At 42.8% G+C, this 16,635-nt stretch overlaps 1 protein-coding gene across 1 annotated transcript in view; it reads left to right on the top strand.

Moving 5' to 3' along the window:
• LOC139459294 (cytokine receptor-like) overlaps positions 1-16,635 on the top strand; it is a 48,683-nt gene that overhangs the window by 25,748 nt on the left and 6,300 nt on the right. Inside the window, exons 8-12 of the mRNA XM_071240746.1 lie at positions 6,033-6,115; positions 9,807-10,053; positions 11,858-12,009; positions 15,066-15,243; positions 16,475-16,633. Coding sequence (XP_071096847.1) covers positions 6,033-6,115; positions 9,807-10,053; positions 11,858-12,009; positions 15,066-15,243; positions 16,475-16,633 — 819 coding nt within the window. The remainder of the gene's footprint in view (positions 1-6,032; positions 6,116-9,806; positions 10,054-11,857; positions 12,010-15,065; positions 15,244-16,474; positions 16,634-16,635) is intronic.

Below are 16,635 nucleotides of genomic sequence, written 5' to 3'. Positions count from 1 at the left end.
ATCTACAGCAAGGAATCGCAATGCCATAGCATGTACCCAAAAGTTGTGCGCCGCTCGCACAACAAAGTATAGTGTGTATCAGAAATCACTTTGTTACATTTCATAAAAAGTAAATTTTCATAAAATCACTATGAGTATTCTATTTCTTGCTTTGTAAAATGTTTAACGAGTGATGTTTTATCAACAACAACAACAACAACAAAAAGAAGAAGAATTATATCTGATTTCTGTTGGGTATTAAACTCTACAAATGGATTAGTTAAATCTGTTTTAAGTTTAACTGTTAAATAATCTGAATTATTTTGTCAAAAGCATGGTGTACAAATGCAAACGTAACATTACAAAAATGCTTTACACAAATATGCATTAGAGGTAGACAGATGAGAAAGAAAGAAAAAAGATTTCAATGTAACTAATTACATATCAGTAAATAATTTGTAAAAATATTTCGATTAAAATTTTTACTCACCTAAGACGACTCTGACACAGCAGCACGTGACCTCCATTCTCCTCATTCATTCAGTCTTCAATACTGTCAGCAAGGTTAGAGTGAAAATGTCAGTCCCTCAACACGACCGTTGAGTTTTATAACACATATTGACATAGATCACACTCTTATTCCTGGGCTGATAATCTCAGCAGACGCAGCCCCCCGAACGAGCATGGAGAAAAGGTGCAAAAAGGCGGCAAAATTCAGTCGCAATAACATTCCATTTCGCTTGCGATGTCACGTTTCCATATGAGGATATTCATTACTATCCATTGTTCTTTGTTAATGTAAGTAAATTGCATCTGGTCAGTTGACCCTGTATTCATCTAATTAACCTGATACATCACTTCTACATTTACACATTAATGAGTTATCTGGCATTTTAATGAGGGATTGGTGACCTAAGTTTCCATATAAGGATATTCATTACTATCCATCGTTCTTTGTTAATGAATGCTCAAGTAATCTTATCTCTCAGAAGTTATCCACTCAACTACATTATTTCATTCTATTTTTTCTCATGAAAATGATTCTGGGTATGGGTTAAACGAGTATTTTTTCCATTGAAATAGGAAACTGAACCGACATTTTGAACTCAAACATCTTTTAGAAAAAAGAATAGAATTTTACAGTATTAAAACGTCTTAGACCAGACCGGCATACATTACAGTCTTCAACACACGGGTTACGCGATACCAACTCTATATTTCTCCGAGCTGACCTCTAGCTAGGAGTCAAGACTGTTAACCCTTATTTTGTTATATAGTTGTCATGGCAACTGAATGTTAAAAGGAACTTATAAGAGGTAACACTAGAAGAGTTAAGAACTGGACATGTGGTTTCTATGGAAATTCAACTCACACCCCTCTTTGCCACATGTGACAGTCATTACTACACGAAATACATGCGTCAATGGAATATGTCTAACAATGACATTCCTTTCCCCGTGAATCACATTTGAACCTCGTAGTAGCCACTTCCATATAGGGACACTCATTACTACGCTTTGTTCTCACTTAATGAAGGACTCATTAACACATTTCCTTCTTGCATTGGAACAACAGACCTCTCATTACTCTTTCTGACCTGTGACGTCATGATTATATTTCACAATGAATGAGTTATTGCAGGTATGGATCAACGTAGCCTGAGATGTGGAATGGGGCCTCATAGAACTGATTTGTAGGTCAGGCGCGAGATTCAAACCGAGGACACGTGACAGCCCGTGAGCGTTCATGGCAACGTCCGCCATCTTGTTTTTAGATACGAATGGTCAAGTCATTAATTGCAGGATTGTATTTGGTCAGTTGACCCTTAATGAATGTAATTGAATATCGGGAAATCTTTCTACATGAACCTGTTCCTGGGCTTTTAAATATTACCACACATAGCCCGCCACCTAATGTGCACAGAGAAATGTCATCAATGCAAAAGGTTCAAATGTTCACCACATGTTCTCCCGCCAAAATGGTCTCACAATGACATTCCATTCCGCGTGAGTCAAGACCCAACCCAAGCCCGGTCGTAGTATCATGTCCATATAGGGACATTCATTACTATCCCGTGTTATACGGTTAACGAATGGTCAAGTCATTAATTGCATGATTGTATTTGGTCAGTTGACTCTTTATTAACCTAACTGACCTGTGACGTCATGCATACATTTGCATATTAATGAGTTATTCTGCATATTAATGAGGCAATGACGTTGACAACACCCCCCCCAAAGGTCAAGGTTATGTGACGTCATCAGTCACGTGAGGTTACTAGGTGCACTTGTGACGTCATCAAATGTGGATGTGTGGATGGGTAGTTATTCAAAGTTATCTACTCACTATAAATCGGCATCGGTCCGGATTAGTACAAGCAGCCACACACACACACGTGCATGCACGTCGCTATATAAGTGCAATAATCTTGGACGCGACGTTTACCCCATTTCACCTCACCTCACCTCTGTGTTCCATGCATGAATCTATGCACGTACCTTAAGGTATTACGTACTTGTTCCATATTTAACATGTACCTGGATGGAACAAGCTCGCACTAAACCTGCTGATGTATTTACTGCTTGCTGTTTATCTGCTTGAGCGATCCTTGCCTATCTGCAGGCTCTGCGTGTCGGTGCTAGGATGACCCATGCGGGCTATGTATCTGCAATTGGTGCGTGCTATTCAATACTTTATATCTGTGTATGCCTGTTTAAGAGATCATTGCTTGCGGTATACCTGTTCAGGAGATCATTGCTTGCGGTATACCTGTTCAGGAGATCATTGCTTGCGGTATACCTGTTCAGGAGATCATTGCTTGCTGTATGCCTGTTTGTGTGATCATTGCTTGCTGTATTCCTTTTTAGGAGATCATTGCTTGCTGTATACTTGTTTAGGAGATCATTGCTTGCTGTATACCTGTTAAGGAGATCTTTGTTTGCTGTATACCACTTTAGGAGATCATTGCTCACTGTATGCCTGTTCAGGTAATCATTGCTTGCTGTATACCTGTTCAGGTAATCATTGCTTGCTGTATACCTGTTTGGGTGATCATTGCTTGTGGTATACCTGTTTAAGAGATCATTGCTTGCTGTATACCGATTTAGGAGATCATTGCTTGCTGTATACCTGTTTAGGAGATTATTGCTTGCTGTATACCTTTTTAGGAGATCATTGCTTGCTGTATACCTGTTTAGGAGATCATTGCTTGCTGTATACCTTTTTAGGAGATCATTGCTTGCTGTATACCTGTTTAGGAGATCATTGCTTGCTGTATACCTGTTTAGGAGATTATTGCTTGCTGTATACCTTTTTAGGAGATCATTGCTTGCTGTATACCTGTTTAGGAGATTATTGCTTGCTGTATACCTTTTTAGTAGATCATTGCTTGCTGTATACCTGTTTAGGAGATCATTGCTTGCTGTATACCTGTTTAGGAGATTATTGCTTGCTGTATATCTTTTTAGGAGATCATTGCTTGCTGTATACCTGTTTAGGAGATCATTGCTTGCTGTATACCTGTTTAGGAGATCATTGCTTGCTGTATACCTTTTAGGAGATCATTGCTTGCTGTATACCTGTTTAGAGATCGATCATTGCTTGCTGTATACCTGTTTAGGAGATCATGGCTTGCTGTATACCTGTTTAGGAGATTATTGCTTGCTGTATACCTTTTTAGGAGATCATTGCTTGCTGTATACCTGTTTAGGAGATTATTGCTTGCTGTATACCTTTTTAGTAGATCATTGCTTGCTGTATACCTGTTTAGGAGATCATTACTTGCTGTATACCTGTTTAGGAGATTATTGCTTGCTGTATATCTTTTTAGGAGATCATTGCTTGCTGTATACCTGTTTAGGAGATCATTGCTTGCTGTATACCTGTTTAGGAGATCATTGCTTGCTGTATACCTTTTAGGAGATCATTGCTTGCTGTATACCTGTTTAGAGATCGATCATTGCTTGCTGTATACCTGTTTAGGAGATCATTGCTTGCTGTATACCTGTTTAGGAGATCATTGGTTGCTGTATACCTGTTTAGGAGATCATGGCTTGCTGTATACCTTTTTAGGAGATCATTGCTTGCTGTATACCTGTTAAGGAGATCTTTGTTTGCTGTATACCACTTTAGGAGATCATTGCTCACTGTATGCCTGTTCAGGTAATCATTGCTTGCTGTATACCTGTTCAGGTAATCATTGCTTGCTGTATACCTGTTTGGGTGATCATTGCTTGTGGTATACCTGTTTAAGAGATCATTGCTTGCTGTATACCGATTTAGGAGATCATTGCTTGCTGTATACCTGTTTAGGAGATTATTGCTTGCTGTATACCTTTTTAGGAGATCATTGCTTGCTGTATACCTGTTTAGGAGATCATTGCTTGCTGTATACCTGTTTAGGAGATCATTGCTTGCTGTATACCTTTTTAGGAGATCATTGCTTGCTGTATACCTGTTTAGGAGATCATTGCTTGCTGTATACCTGTTTAGGAGATTATTGCTTGCTGTATACCTGTTTAGGAGATCATTGCTTGCTGTATACCTGTTTAGGAGATTATTGCTTGCTGTATACCTTTTTAGTAGATCATTGCTTGCTGTATACCTGTTTAGGAGATCATTGCTTGCTGTATACCTGTTTAAGAGATTATTACTTGCTGTATACCTTTTTAGGAGATCATTGCTTGCTGTATACCTGTTTAGGAGATCATTGCTTGCTGTATACCTGTTTAGGAGATCATTGCTTGCTGTATACCTTTTAGGAGATCATTGCTTGCTGTATACCTGTTTAGAGATCGATCATTGCTTGCTGTATACCTGTTTAGGAGATTATTGCTTGCTGTATACCTGTTTAGGAGATCATTGGTTGCTGTATACCTGTTTAGGAGATTATTGCTTGCTGTATACCTTTTTAGGAGATCATTGCTTGCTGTATACCTGTTTAGGAGATCATGGCTTGCTGTATACCTTTTTAGGAGATCATTGCTTGCTGTATACCTGTTTAGGAGATCATTGCTTGCTGTATACCTTTTTAGGAGATCATTGCTTGCTGTATACATGTTTAGGATATTATTGCTTGCTGTATACCTTTTTAGGAGATCATTGCTTGCTGTATACCTGTTTAGGAGATCATTGCTTGCTGTATACCTTTTTAGGAGATCATTGCTTGCTGTATACCACTTTAGGAGATCATTGCTTGCTGTATACCACTTTAGGAGATCATTGCTTGCTGTATACCTTTTTAGGAGATCATTGCTTGCTGTATACCCTTTTAGGAGATCATTGCTTGCTGTATACCTGTTTAGGAGATTATTGCTTGCTGTATACCTGTTTAGGATATTATTGCTTGCTGTATACCTTTTTAGGAGATCATTGCTTGCTGTATACCTGTTTAGGAGATCATCGCTTGCTGTATACCTGTTTAGGAGATCATTGCTTGCTGTATACCTGTTTAGGAGACCATTGCTTGCTGTATACCTGTTTAGGTGATCATTAATTGCTGTATACCTCTTTAGGAGATCATTTCTTGAGTTATGGTTCTTTCCTTCTTGAGGTCGTGGTTTTAAATAATCGTTGTTTTTAATAAAGATTAATTAATAAAGATTGTATTATCTCAAACACCTTTATCATGAACCCTTTCCGTTCACACGACACGAACTGTGTTTTTGTTTCCTTTGACAATTTTTTATTGATCGGCTGCTTTTATTCAAAACGATCGTTGTTGAACTGGTTTGATTACAGATAATCACTTGTTGAGGTAGCGTTTTCCCCGTCACTACATACAGTGAAGTGTGAAACGACAGTCACACAACCATGCACAATAGTGTCAGATAACAAGATGATTTATTCATTTTCTGACATGACATGCATTAATCATCGTTTTTGTCAGTGCATCGATTGACAACACAACACAAACGTACCCATTAGTTATTGAGTCGTTGGATGATTAATTGATTAATCAATGTCGTAGATTAATGCTCATTCCGATTACCCGAATATCAATGTCGCATCCTTTAATTGAGAAGATGACTCCTTCTGAGGCCTTTTATCTTCAGGACCATCACCGCCCGTAATACAAGCTGGGTCCTTCACCTCAGTACCAGCAGGTGCGTGGAGGAAGATCGGAGTGTACTGGCAGGTAGGGTTAAAGTGTATGCAGCGAGAAGAATACTTTACAAAAGGGTTTGAGTTCAACAAGCAGAGAAAATAATACTTTACAAAAGCATTTTAGTTTAGTTAGGAGAGAAAAGAAAAAAATAGAAAGGACTTTTAGTTTAAAAAAAACATGTTTGAGGTTTACAAAATCAGCAAGCATCGTTTCAAGTTCGATACATACACAGTTACAAGTACAGTTACTGTTTTGCGATTAACGGGATCAGGTGGTCAGGCTCGCTGATTTGGTTGATCGTATCCCATTGCGTGGATCGTTGTTCATGATATAGGTTACTAGATTCTCTGGTCCAGATTCGATTATTTACAGACCGCTGTCATATAACTTGACTATTGCTAAGTGTGGCGTTGAACATCAAACTAACAAACAAACAAACTGACTGTTTTGTTTAATACGATTGTTTAAATTTGAACCCAAGTGGGTGGTGTTTGTGATCTAAATCGTAACACACATCGAAATTTGCTATTATAGGACTGTAGATAGATTACACAGGTTGAGCTGTTACCATTTATCGTCTTAGAATCCAACTATCTGTACAAGGAGAAAGGGCGGTGGGTAGCCTAGGGGTTAAAGCGTTCGCTCGTCACGCCGAAGACCCGGGTTCGATTCCCGACATGGGTACAATGTGTGAAGCCCATTTCTGGTGTCCCCCGCCATGATATTGCTGGAATATTGCGAAAAGCGGCGTAAAACCATACTCACCCACTCACTACAATGAGAGAGGTACCTGGCAGTGAATTAATGTACGCCAGTACAGTCCATTAATCCCTTATGTGTACGCGGTGTCAGGAGGACAATTTTTGTCTTGTTGAAAAGTTGTTCACATAGCGTTCAAGAGCATATTAATTATTTGCTTAAGCTTTAAGTATTCCTTTGTACGTAGTGGGGATTTAGTTACAAGTGTAGGTATATAAAGGGAAGTAACTCTATTCGCTCTGTGAATTGCGGAACGGTCCGGCGGAGGCAGAGAGACAATGGCCACAATTATTTTCCCTCTTTGCTATCTACAGTGACATGACATCCCGCATCAATTAACATCGGTCATAGGCTGTTCTCCTATTGCATGGACCATTCTGCCACTTGTCACTTAAATCGAAAAAAATATCGGCCTTGATCCACATCTAAAGCCACTGTCAACAATGGTCGCCGACACGAGCCGAAAACAGAGTCGAAACACACACAACGGCCTTGAACTTGAGTTCAAATCATTGGAAGCTGAAGTTAGAGACCACATACCTTTTGGTCTCTGCTGGGGTCAGTACCATGTATCAGAGACCATATGTCGATTGGTTTCTGCTGAAGTCAATACCATGTATCATATACCGATTGGTTTCTGCTGAAGTCAATACCATGTACCATATACCGATTGGTTTCTGCTGAAGTCAGTACCATGTACCATATACCGATTGGTTTCTGCTGGAGTCAGTACCATGTACCATATACCGATTGGTTTCTGCTGAAGTCAGTACCATGTACCATATACTTATTGGTTTCTGCTGAAGTCAGTACCATGTACCATATACCGATTGGTTTCTGCTGGAGTCAGTACCATGTACCATATACCGATTGGTTTCTGCTGGAGTCAGTACCATGTACCATATACCGATTGGTTTCTGCTGGAGTCAGTACCATGTACCACATACCGATTGGTTTCTGCTGAAGTCAGTACCATGTACCATATACCGATTGGTTTCTGCTGGAGTCAGTACCATGTACCATATACCGATTGGTTTCTGCTGGAGTCAGTACCATGTACCATATACCGACTGGTTTCTGCTGGAGTCAGTACCATGTACCATATACCGATTGGTTTCTGCTGGAGTCAGTACCATGTACCATATACCGATTGGTTTCTGCTGAAGTCAATACCATGTACCATATACCGATTGGTTTCTGCTGGAGTCAGTACCATGTACCATATACCGATTGGTTTCTGCTGAAGTCAGTACCATGTACCATATACCGATTGGTTTCTGCTGAAGTCAGTACCATGTACCATATACCGATTGGTTTCTGCTGGAGTCAGTACCATGTACCATATACCGATTGGTTTCTGCTGGAGTCAGTACCATGTACCATATACCGATTGTTTCTGCTGAAGTCAGTACCATGTATCAGAGACCATATACCTTTTGGTCTCTGCTGGAGTCAGTACCATGTATCAGAGACCATATACCTTTTAGTCTCTGCTGGAGTCAGTACCATGTACCAGAGACCATATACCGATTGGTTTCTGCTGAAGTCAGTACCATGTATCAGAGACCATATACCGATTGGTTTCTGCTGAAGTCAGTACCATGTACCAGAGACCATATACCTTTTAGTCTCTGCTGGAGTCAGTACCATGTATCAGAGACCATATACCGATTGGTTTCTGCTGAAGTCAGTACCATGTACCAGAGACCATATACCGATTGGTTTCTGCTGAAGTCAGTACCATGTACCAGAGACCATATACCGATTGGTTTCTGCTGAAGTCAGTACCATGTATCAGAGACCATATACCGATTGGTTTCTGCTGGAGTCAGTACCATGTATCAGAAACCATATACCGATTGGTTTCTGCTGGAGTCAGTACCATGTATCAGAGACCATATACCGATTGGTTTCTGCTGGAGTCAGTACCATGTATCAGAGACCATATACCGATTGGTTTCTGCTGGAGTCAGTACCATGTACCAGAGACCATATACCTTTTGGTCACTGCTGGAGTCAGTACCATGTACCAGAGACCATATACCTTTTGGTTTCTGCTGGAGTCAGTACCATGTACCAGAGACCATATACCGATTGGTTTCTGCTGAAGTCAGTACCATGTATCAGAGACCATATACCGATTGGTTTCTGCTGAAGTCAGTACCATGTACCAGAGACCATATACCTTTTAGTCTCTGCTGGAGTCAGTACCATGTACCAGAGACCATATACCTTTTGGTTTCTGCTGAAGTCAGTACCATGTACCAGAGACCATATACCGATTGGTTTCTGCTGAAGTCAGTACCATGTACCAGAGACCATATACCGATTGGTTTCTGCTGAAGTCAGTACCATGTACCAGAGACCATATACCTTTTGGTTTCTGCTGGAGTCAGTACCATGTACCAGAGACCATATACCTTTTGGTTTCTGCTGGAGTCAGTACCATGTACCAGAGACCATATACCTTTTGGTTTCTGCTGGAATCAGTACCATGTACCAGAGACCATATACCGATTGGTTTCTGCTGGAGTCAGTACCATGTATCAGAGACCATATACCGATTGGTTTCTGCTGAAGTCAGTACCATGTACCAGAGACCATATACCTTTTAGTCTCTGCTGGAGTCAGTACCATGTATCAGAGACCATATACCGATTGGTTTCTGCTGAAGTCAGTACCATGTACCAGAGACCATATACCTTTTGGTCACTGCTGGAGTCAGTACCATGTATCAGAGACCATATACCTTTTAGTCTCTGCTGGAGTCAGTACCATGTATCAGAGACCATATACCATTTGGTTTCTGCTGGAGTCAGTACCATGTATCAGAAACCATATACCGATTGGTTTCTGCTGGAGTCAGTACCACGTACCAGAGACCATAACATATTTTATTTATTTTATATATTTTTATTACACACCCAGGTCCCCCCATTCTCATGTCATGTTGTGCACACAGGCCATCCCTCGTGACCGGCAGCACGGGATCATCAGAGGTTTTAGCGTGCAGGTCCGTCAGATTCAACCCGGGACGAACAGGACACTAGTGGCTGAAGAGAGAGTCCCCAACACAAGTGTGTCGACACTCGTCGATGCCCACCTCAGCATGTCTGTGAAGTATCTGATGTCGGTGCAGGCCTGGACGGATGTGGGCTACTCCGACGTCGTAGACACAGCCCAGATCTATATACCTGCTGTATCTAAGAGTGAGTCAGTTTTATGTTCGTATACTGAATGGACTGAACATGCTTTTGTACTTTATGGTGTATCCAATGCGGAATGAGTGGATTGTTTGTTTTAATTCCCTAATGAGCTGCATTGCACTTGTATCATGGCGTGTCAGCTGGAAGTGAGAGGAGAGCCCGAAGTGATGAAGGTCCACGAGCATTGATATGGTGCTGGTAAACATACACAGATGATTAGGGCGAACCGGGATTCGAAGCCACGAACACAGGATTCTGGTACGCTTAAGGGACGCAACTCTATACAACCCTGCTCCCTGTCGCCGATGATGATAGTTCAAGTATTATCAGAGCAATTTCGACCCCGTGTACGATGTCTTGTACTAACGATGTGTTGATGCCGTGTACGGTGTTGGTATGGTGTACAGACGCTGTGTGGATGTCGTGCACGATATAGTCGTCTTGTTCAAACGCTGTGTGGATGTCGTGCATGGTGTAGTCGTCTTGTTCAAACGCTGTGTGGATGTCGTGCACGATGTACTCTTCTTGTACAATGTTGTGTGCATGTCGTGCACGATGTAGTCGTATTATGCAAACGCTGTGTGGATGTCCTGTATGATGTAGTCGTCTTGTACAAACATTGTATTGATGTCGTGCACGATGTTGTCTTGTACAAACGTTGTGTGGATGTCGTGGACGATGTAGTCGTCTTGCACAAACATTGTGTTGAAGCTGTGCACGATGTTGTCTTGTACAAACGTTGTGTTGATGTTGTGCACGATGTTGTCTTGTGCAAAAGCCGTGTGGATGTCGTGCACGATGTAGTCTTGTGCAAAAGCCGTGTGGATGTCGTGCACGATGTAGTCGTCTTGTAAAACATTGTGTTGATGTTGTGCACGATGTTGTCTTGTGCAAAAGCCGTGTGGATGTCGTGCACGATTTAGTCGTCTTGTAAAACATTGTGTTGATGTTGTGCACGATGTTGTCTTGTGCAAAAGCTGTGTGGATGTCGTGCATGATGTAGTTGTCTTGTACAAACATTGTGTTGATGTTGTGCACGATGTTGTCTTGTACAAACGCTGTGTGGATGTCGTGCACGATTTAGTCGTCTTGTAAAACATTGTGTTGATGTTGTGCAAGATGTTGTCTTGTGCAAAAGCCGTGTGGATGTCGTGCACGATGTAGTCGTCTTGTAAAACATTGTGTTGATGTTGTGCACGATGTTGTCTTGTGCAAAAGCTGTGTGGATGTCGTGCATGATGTAGTTGTCTTGTACAAACATTGTGTTGATGTTGTGCACGATGTTGTCTTGTACAAACGCTGTGTGGATGTCGTGCACGATTTAGTCGTCTTGTAAAACATTGTGTTGATGTTGTGCAAGATGTTGTCTTGTGCAAAAGCCGTGTGGATGTCGTGCACGATGTAGTCGTCTTGTAAAACATTGTGTTGATGTTGTGCACGATGTTGTCTTGTGCAAAAGCTGTGTGGATGTCGTGCATGATGTAGTTGTCTTGTACAAACATTGTGTTGATGTTGTGCACGATGCTGTCTTGTACAAACGTTGTGTTAACGTGCACGATGTAGTCGTCTTGTACAAACATTGTGTTGATTTTGTGCAGGATGTTGTCTTGTACACACGTTGTGCGGATGTCGTGCACGATGTAGTCGTCTTGCACAAACATTGTGTTGATGTTGTGCACGATCTTGTCTAGTACAAACGCTGTGTGGATGTCGTGTACGATGTAGTCGTCTTGTAGACACAATAGGGTGATTATACACAACGCACCTTCGTGAACGTAGCACCTGACCGTTGTGTGACACATTTCAGTACAGAACACAGCACGATGGGTAGAATCCGTCCTCGACAGTACTGGTATCTGCAACATCTACTGGGATGCGGTCGTCGACGGGGCGACATCTACAGTACGACTACACTGGTGCTACGGCGAAATTACCAGTCCAGGCTATGTATCTTGTGAGGTCAGTAACTGTCTTATATATATTGGCCGGAAGTATTGAAAAATCACAAAGGTCGATAAGATGGATAAACCACCCTCATTCCCAATCATTGCGAGATTGAGCATAACCTTTCACAAAGTATGTTTGTTCAAAGCGGACCACAGGTCGGGGGATGGGTTAGTTGGGTGGGGTGGGGGTGTAGGTGGGGGTTGGGGGGGGGGGGGACTGGAGGCGAGGATGTGAGGGGAGGGGAGTGGAGGTGAGGGCAGGGAAGGGAAACGGGAGAGCGGGGAGGTTGTCTGGCTTGGCCAGGCCCAGTACTATTGCGAGTCGAAAGATCCGGTCACTATGAGGGTCAGGCAGTTGCAATGTGTGACCTAGCTGAATGTGTCAGGTAGACTAAGTTTCATATTCTGACTCTGAATCTCAACATGGCATGGGATGGTGAAAGATACGAATACATATGTTGAATGGTTAGTGGGTTAGAGGATTGGGTTTGAGAAAACGATAGGGGTAGACGATGGGGTTAGATGAGTAAGATAGACTGAGTAATGCTGGTTGGGGTTCAAGTAAATGCCAGAGTAGACGATAAGGTAGAAGCTCGTGTGTGTGTGTGTGTGTGTGTGTGTGTGTGTTTGTGTGTGTGTGTGTGTGTGTGTGTGTGTGTGTTTGTGTGTGTGTGTGTGTGTGTATGTGTGTGTGTGTGTGTGTTTTTGTGTGTGTGTGTGTGTTTGTGTGTGTGTGTGTGTGTGTGTGTGTGTGTTTGTGTGTGTGTGTGTGTGTGTGTGTGTGTTTGTGTGTGTGTGTGTGTGTGTATGTGTGTGTGTGTGTGTGTGTGTTTGTGTGTGTGTGTGTGTATGTGTGTGTTTGTGTGTGTGTGTGTGTGTGTGTGTGTGTGTGTGTGTGTGTGTATGTGTGTGTGTGTGTGTGTGTGTGTGTGTGTGTGTGTGTGTGAAGATAGGGGTGACAGTTGGATGGGTTCACATGTTTGTACATGTAGACGGTTGGGGAAGACGAAGCGGGTAGGGGGTAGGAGAGCGAGACAGAGGATGGAGTAGATGTGTAAGTTGAGATTTATACATTGCATCATTTTTTGTTTATTTTGCTTGACAAAGATAAGCTCATCTCAAATTTGATCCAACGCTTCATGACAGAGTACATCGTACTGTAAATTGACTCAACCCGCTGCGACGATAGAGCACAAAAACATTTGTTGACGTGATCCTATATCTCGGTAACCGGAATATTTACAATGAAGGCAACAGCTGGTTTCAGTAGACCAAAACTAACAGAGGAAGCGGGGCTTGGGTGGGGGTAAAGGAGGAGGGCAAGAGGGAGGGTGGTTGGGTTGGGGGGTTGGGGTGGGTGGGGGGTGGGGGTGTGACTGAATAAGGAAAGAAACAGCGAGGACACAAGATTGTAAGATTGTTGCGTCGTGGTAGAGTTGGAGCTGGCTAGAGTGAGTGAGTGAGTGAGTTTGGTTTAACGCCGCTTTTAACAGTATTCCAGTTATATCGCGGCGTGTCAGCTTAATGTGGGAGGAAAGCCCGAAGTGATGCAGGTCTCAGACGTTTACCACTTCGGTGAAACCCACGAGCACGGGTATGGTGCTGACAAACCTAGAAACATAATCGGGGCGAACCGGGATTCGAACCCACAATCATAGGTTTCTGGCGTGCCCAAGGGACGCAACTCTGCACAGCGAATCGCGGCGCCTTAGACGACTGGGCCACCCGTGCCCCCGGAGCTGGCTAGAGGATGGAGAGGGGGTGGAGCGGTATGTATGATCGTTGGATCCGGGATGGGGTGGGGTCTGGAATTCGGTAAGGGGGATGAGGTTGATGAGGGTGGGTGTATTTGGGGGATGAATACAGGACGGGGCCGAGTTAATGTGATAAGAGAGAACAGGCACGAAGCCCAAATCGTGGGGTAGGGGCGTGGATGGGGTGGTGGTTGGGGAGGGGTGGTTGCATAGGGGTGCTATGGTTGTGGGTGAGGGTAGATGATGGGAGGGGTGAGGAAGGGGGCTACAGAACATTTTGAGAAAAGAGAGAACGAGCGTGGGTAGACGGAGTCCAAATAGAGGGAGGTGGGAGGTGGAGAGGGTTGGGGGCTCAATCCGCAGAAGATGTACTGTCATACGTTTCTACAGAGATGTGGAATGCTACAGTCCAGGGTACTGAAGTATAGCAGTTTAAACTAAGACGATCGCGCTGAAGCCGTGTAATTTAACACAGATTTTCATTTGTTCGATAAAGTTTACTGATACACAATAAGCAACGCACCATCAACTCTAACTCGAAGGTCAGCAATCAATTTTAGCAGCAAATACTTCTTATTCAAAATTACGAATATACGTTTTCAAAGTTTTTCAGTACATTAAGATTGTTTTGTTCAAGTGAATAGACGTTTACCACGTACGCCAACAATGACATACGACGACGTAAGTTTACACATCACGTGACATACGTGTGAGACCTTCACCTTGGGTTGTATGTAGACATATCCTTATTTGGTCATTGCGCTATCGTAAAGGCATTGTGGCCGATAACCTAGAACAACATAGGCCGATTTCGCCACATCAGAACTATAGACTGAGCTATGGCACCGTCACCTGACCCTGGACCTGAGTAAAGGACCTGAACATTTTTTTTACTCCTCAGTTGGCATTATTCCAGGTCTTTCAGGGCAGCCTGTACAGAATTGGGTCTGGATTGAAACTCACTGTTCCACGCTATCGGGTGCCATGACACGCAAGGCACGTCACAAAGCCTGGTCACCCGACACACATTCCAGTGGTTTTCTTGACAACCTGGGGTCAATCCATATGTCTTATCTTACCCTTACTTAGTTCTCCAACTTCTAAATGCCTGTCAAAGAAGCTGGGGTCCCTGGAAACCACAAGTATTTACCACAGGATAACATACCCGGATGTAAATCATGACCCTTTCCAGAAGAAATCAGACTCACTGGATTACGTTTAGAAGAAGCGAAAATCAACAAATCCGTCACACGTAATAATGATTTATGTCCGTGAAGATCTGGTATCAATCTATTTCATGATGTACGTGTTGCAGAAAAGTATCCAAGCAAGGGTTGATGAGGATGCTGCAGGAGACGGCGTTGAGGTGGCGGTCGGGGAAAAATCCTTCACCGCCTGCAGTACATGCCTCTGGCATTTTGGGGTTTCCATGGAAACGGACGGAATAAATAGTGGAATTGTATGGAATCGTTGCAAGTTCCAAAAATTCAAAGGTACTTTTATGTCATCATATGTATATAGTGTGTTTTGTTTGACTGACGTCTCATTGGAAGAGACCGCCTACATGGATGTTCGTGTTATTTCAGTTTGGTTAATGTAGGTAATAATGTAATTGATAAAGTGGTCTAGCGGATAGAGCGCCTGCCCGGATGGAGGAAGGTCGGATGTTCGATCCCCTGACCGCGTCATGCCAAAAGACGTCAAAAGAAGGAACTTGTTGCTACCCTGCCTGACGTTCGACATTAAGGGGCTAAAACAAGGACTGGTCGGCCCGGAGTCAGGATATTGTGCCTGAGTTGGGTATCCAAGTCAAACTGCTGCATGGTATCTCGGTGGGCTGGCACTAAAATACATGCTTAAGTCCGTACTAGTCAAACTGCGGCATGGTATCTCGCTGGGCTGGCACTAAAATACATGCTTAAGTCCGTACTCGTCAAACTGCGGCATGGTATCTCGCTGGGCTGGCACTAAAATACATGCTTAAGTCCGTACTAGTCAAACTGCGGCATGGTATCTCGCTGGGCTGGCACTAAAATACATGCTTAAGTCCGTACTCGTCAAACTGCGGCATGGTATCTCGCTGGGCTGGCACTAAAATACATGCTTAAGTCCGGACTAGTTAAACTGTGGCATGGTATCTCGGTGGTATTCACTATAACGCTTGCATTAGCCCGGACACACACACACACACACACACACACACACACACACACACACACACATGCAGGTCGCTGTATAAGTGCAATCATCTTGTAATTTCACCTCATCTCACCTCATTGAATTACAAATATACTGTGATAAGACGACGGAATATAAGTGAGTGAGTCCGATGTGATGAAGACATAAGATGTTCTGAAGTGGAAAAATCTAGTGGCGTAATATGTATTGTCTTAAGGTAGTCTTGATCTTGTGTCGCCTTGAACATTTTTAATTATTTAACGTGATGTCATTTTATGACGTAAATTAAACGATTGTATCTTCGTGATACATGTTTTATACAGTATTTGCAACACACAGATTGGCCCCTGATAAGTTACATTTGTCCTTGATTTGAGTCAAATGAGCAGCAGAAATGAAAAACAATTGACAAAATAATTTCAGGGTAACTACATAAATCAGCTGTGAAAGACATCGCTATTAAACACTGGGAGTTCTCTCTCCTCTTTCTCTGAAACGATACATCAATCACATACCCGTGTTCTATTTCCCCTGTATTGTTCACAGCTCCGTTCGTCAATAACGTCGTCGTGAGCACAGTGACGCGGACATCGGTGTTGGTGACGTGGGGCGTGCCGTGTGTGGTGAACTATGGCAGGCCAGAGTTTATTAATATTGCAGTTACATCTGGGAATAGTGAGCCGGGACGTTGTGAGAACACTCGTCGT

Source organism: Haliotis cracherodii, unplaced genomic scaffold, assembly GCF_022045235.1.
Source record: "Haliotis cracherodii isolate W230 unplaced genomic scaffold, xgHalCrac1.p SCAF_13, whole genome shotgun sequence".
Taxonomy (NCBI): Eukaryota; Metazoa; Mollusca; class Gastropoda; order Lepetellida; family Haliotidae; genus Haliotis; species Haliotis cracherodii.
The sequence above is the reverse complement of the archived record's forward strand: the minus strand, read 5'-3'. Positions and strand labels throughout refer to the sequence as shown.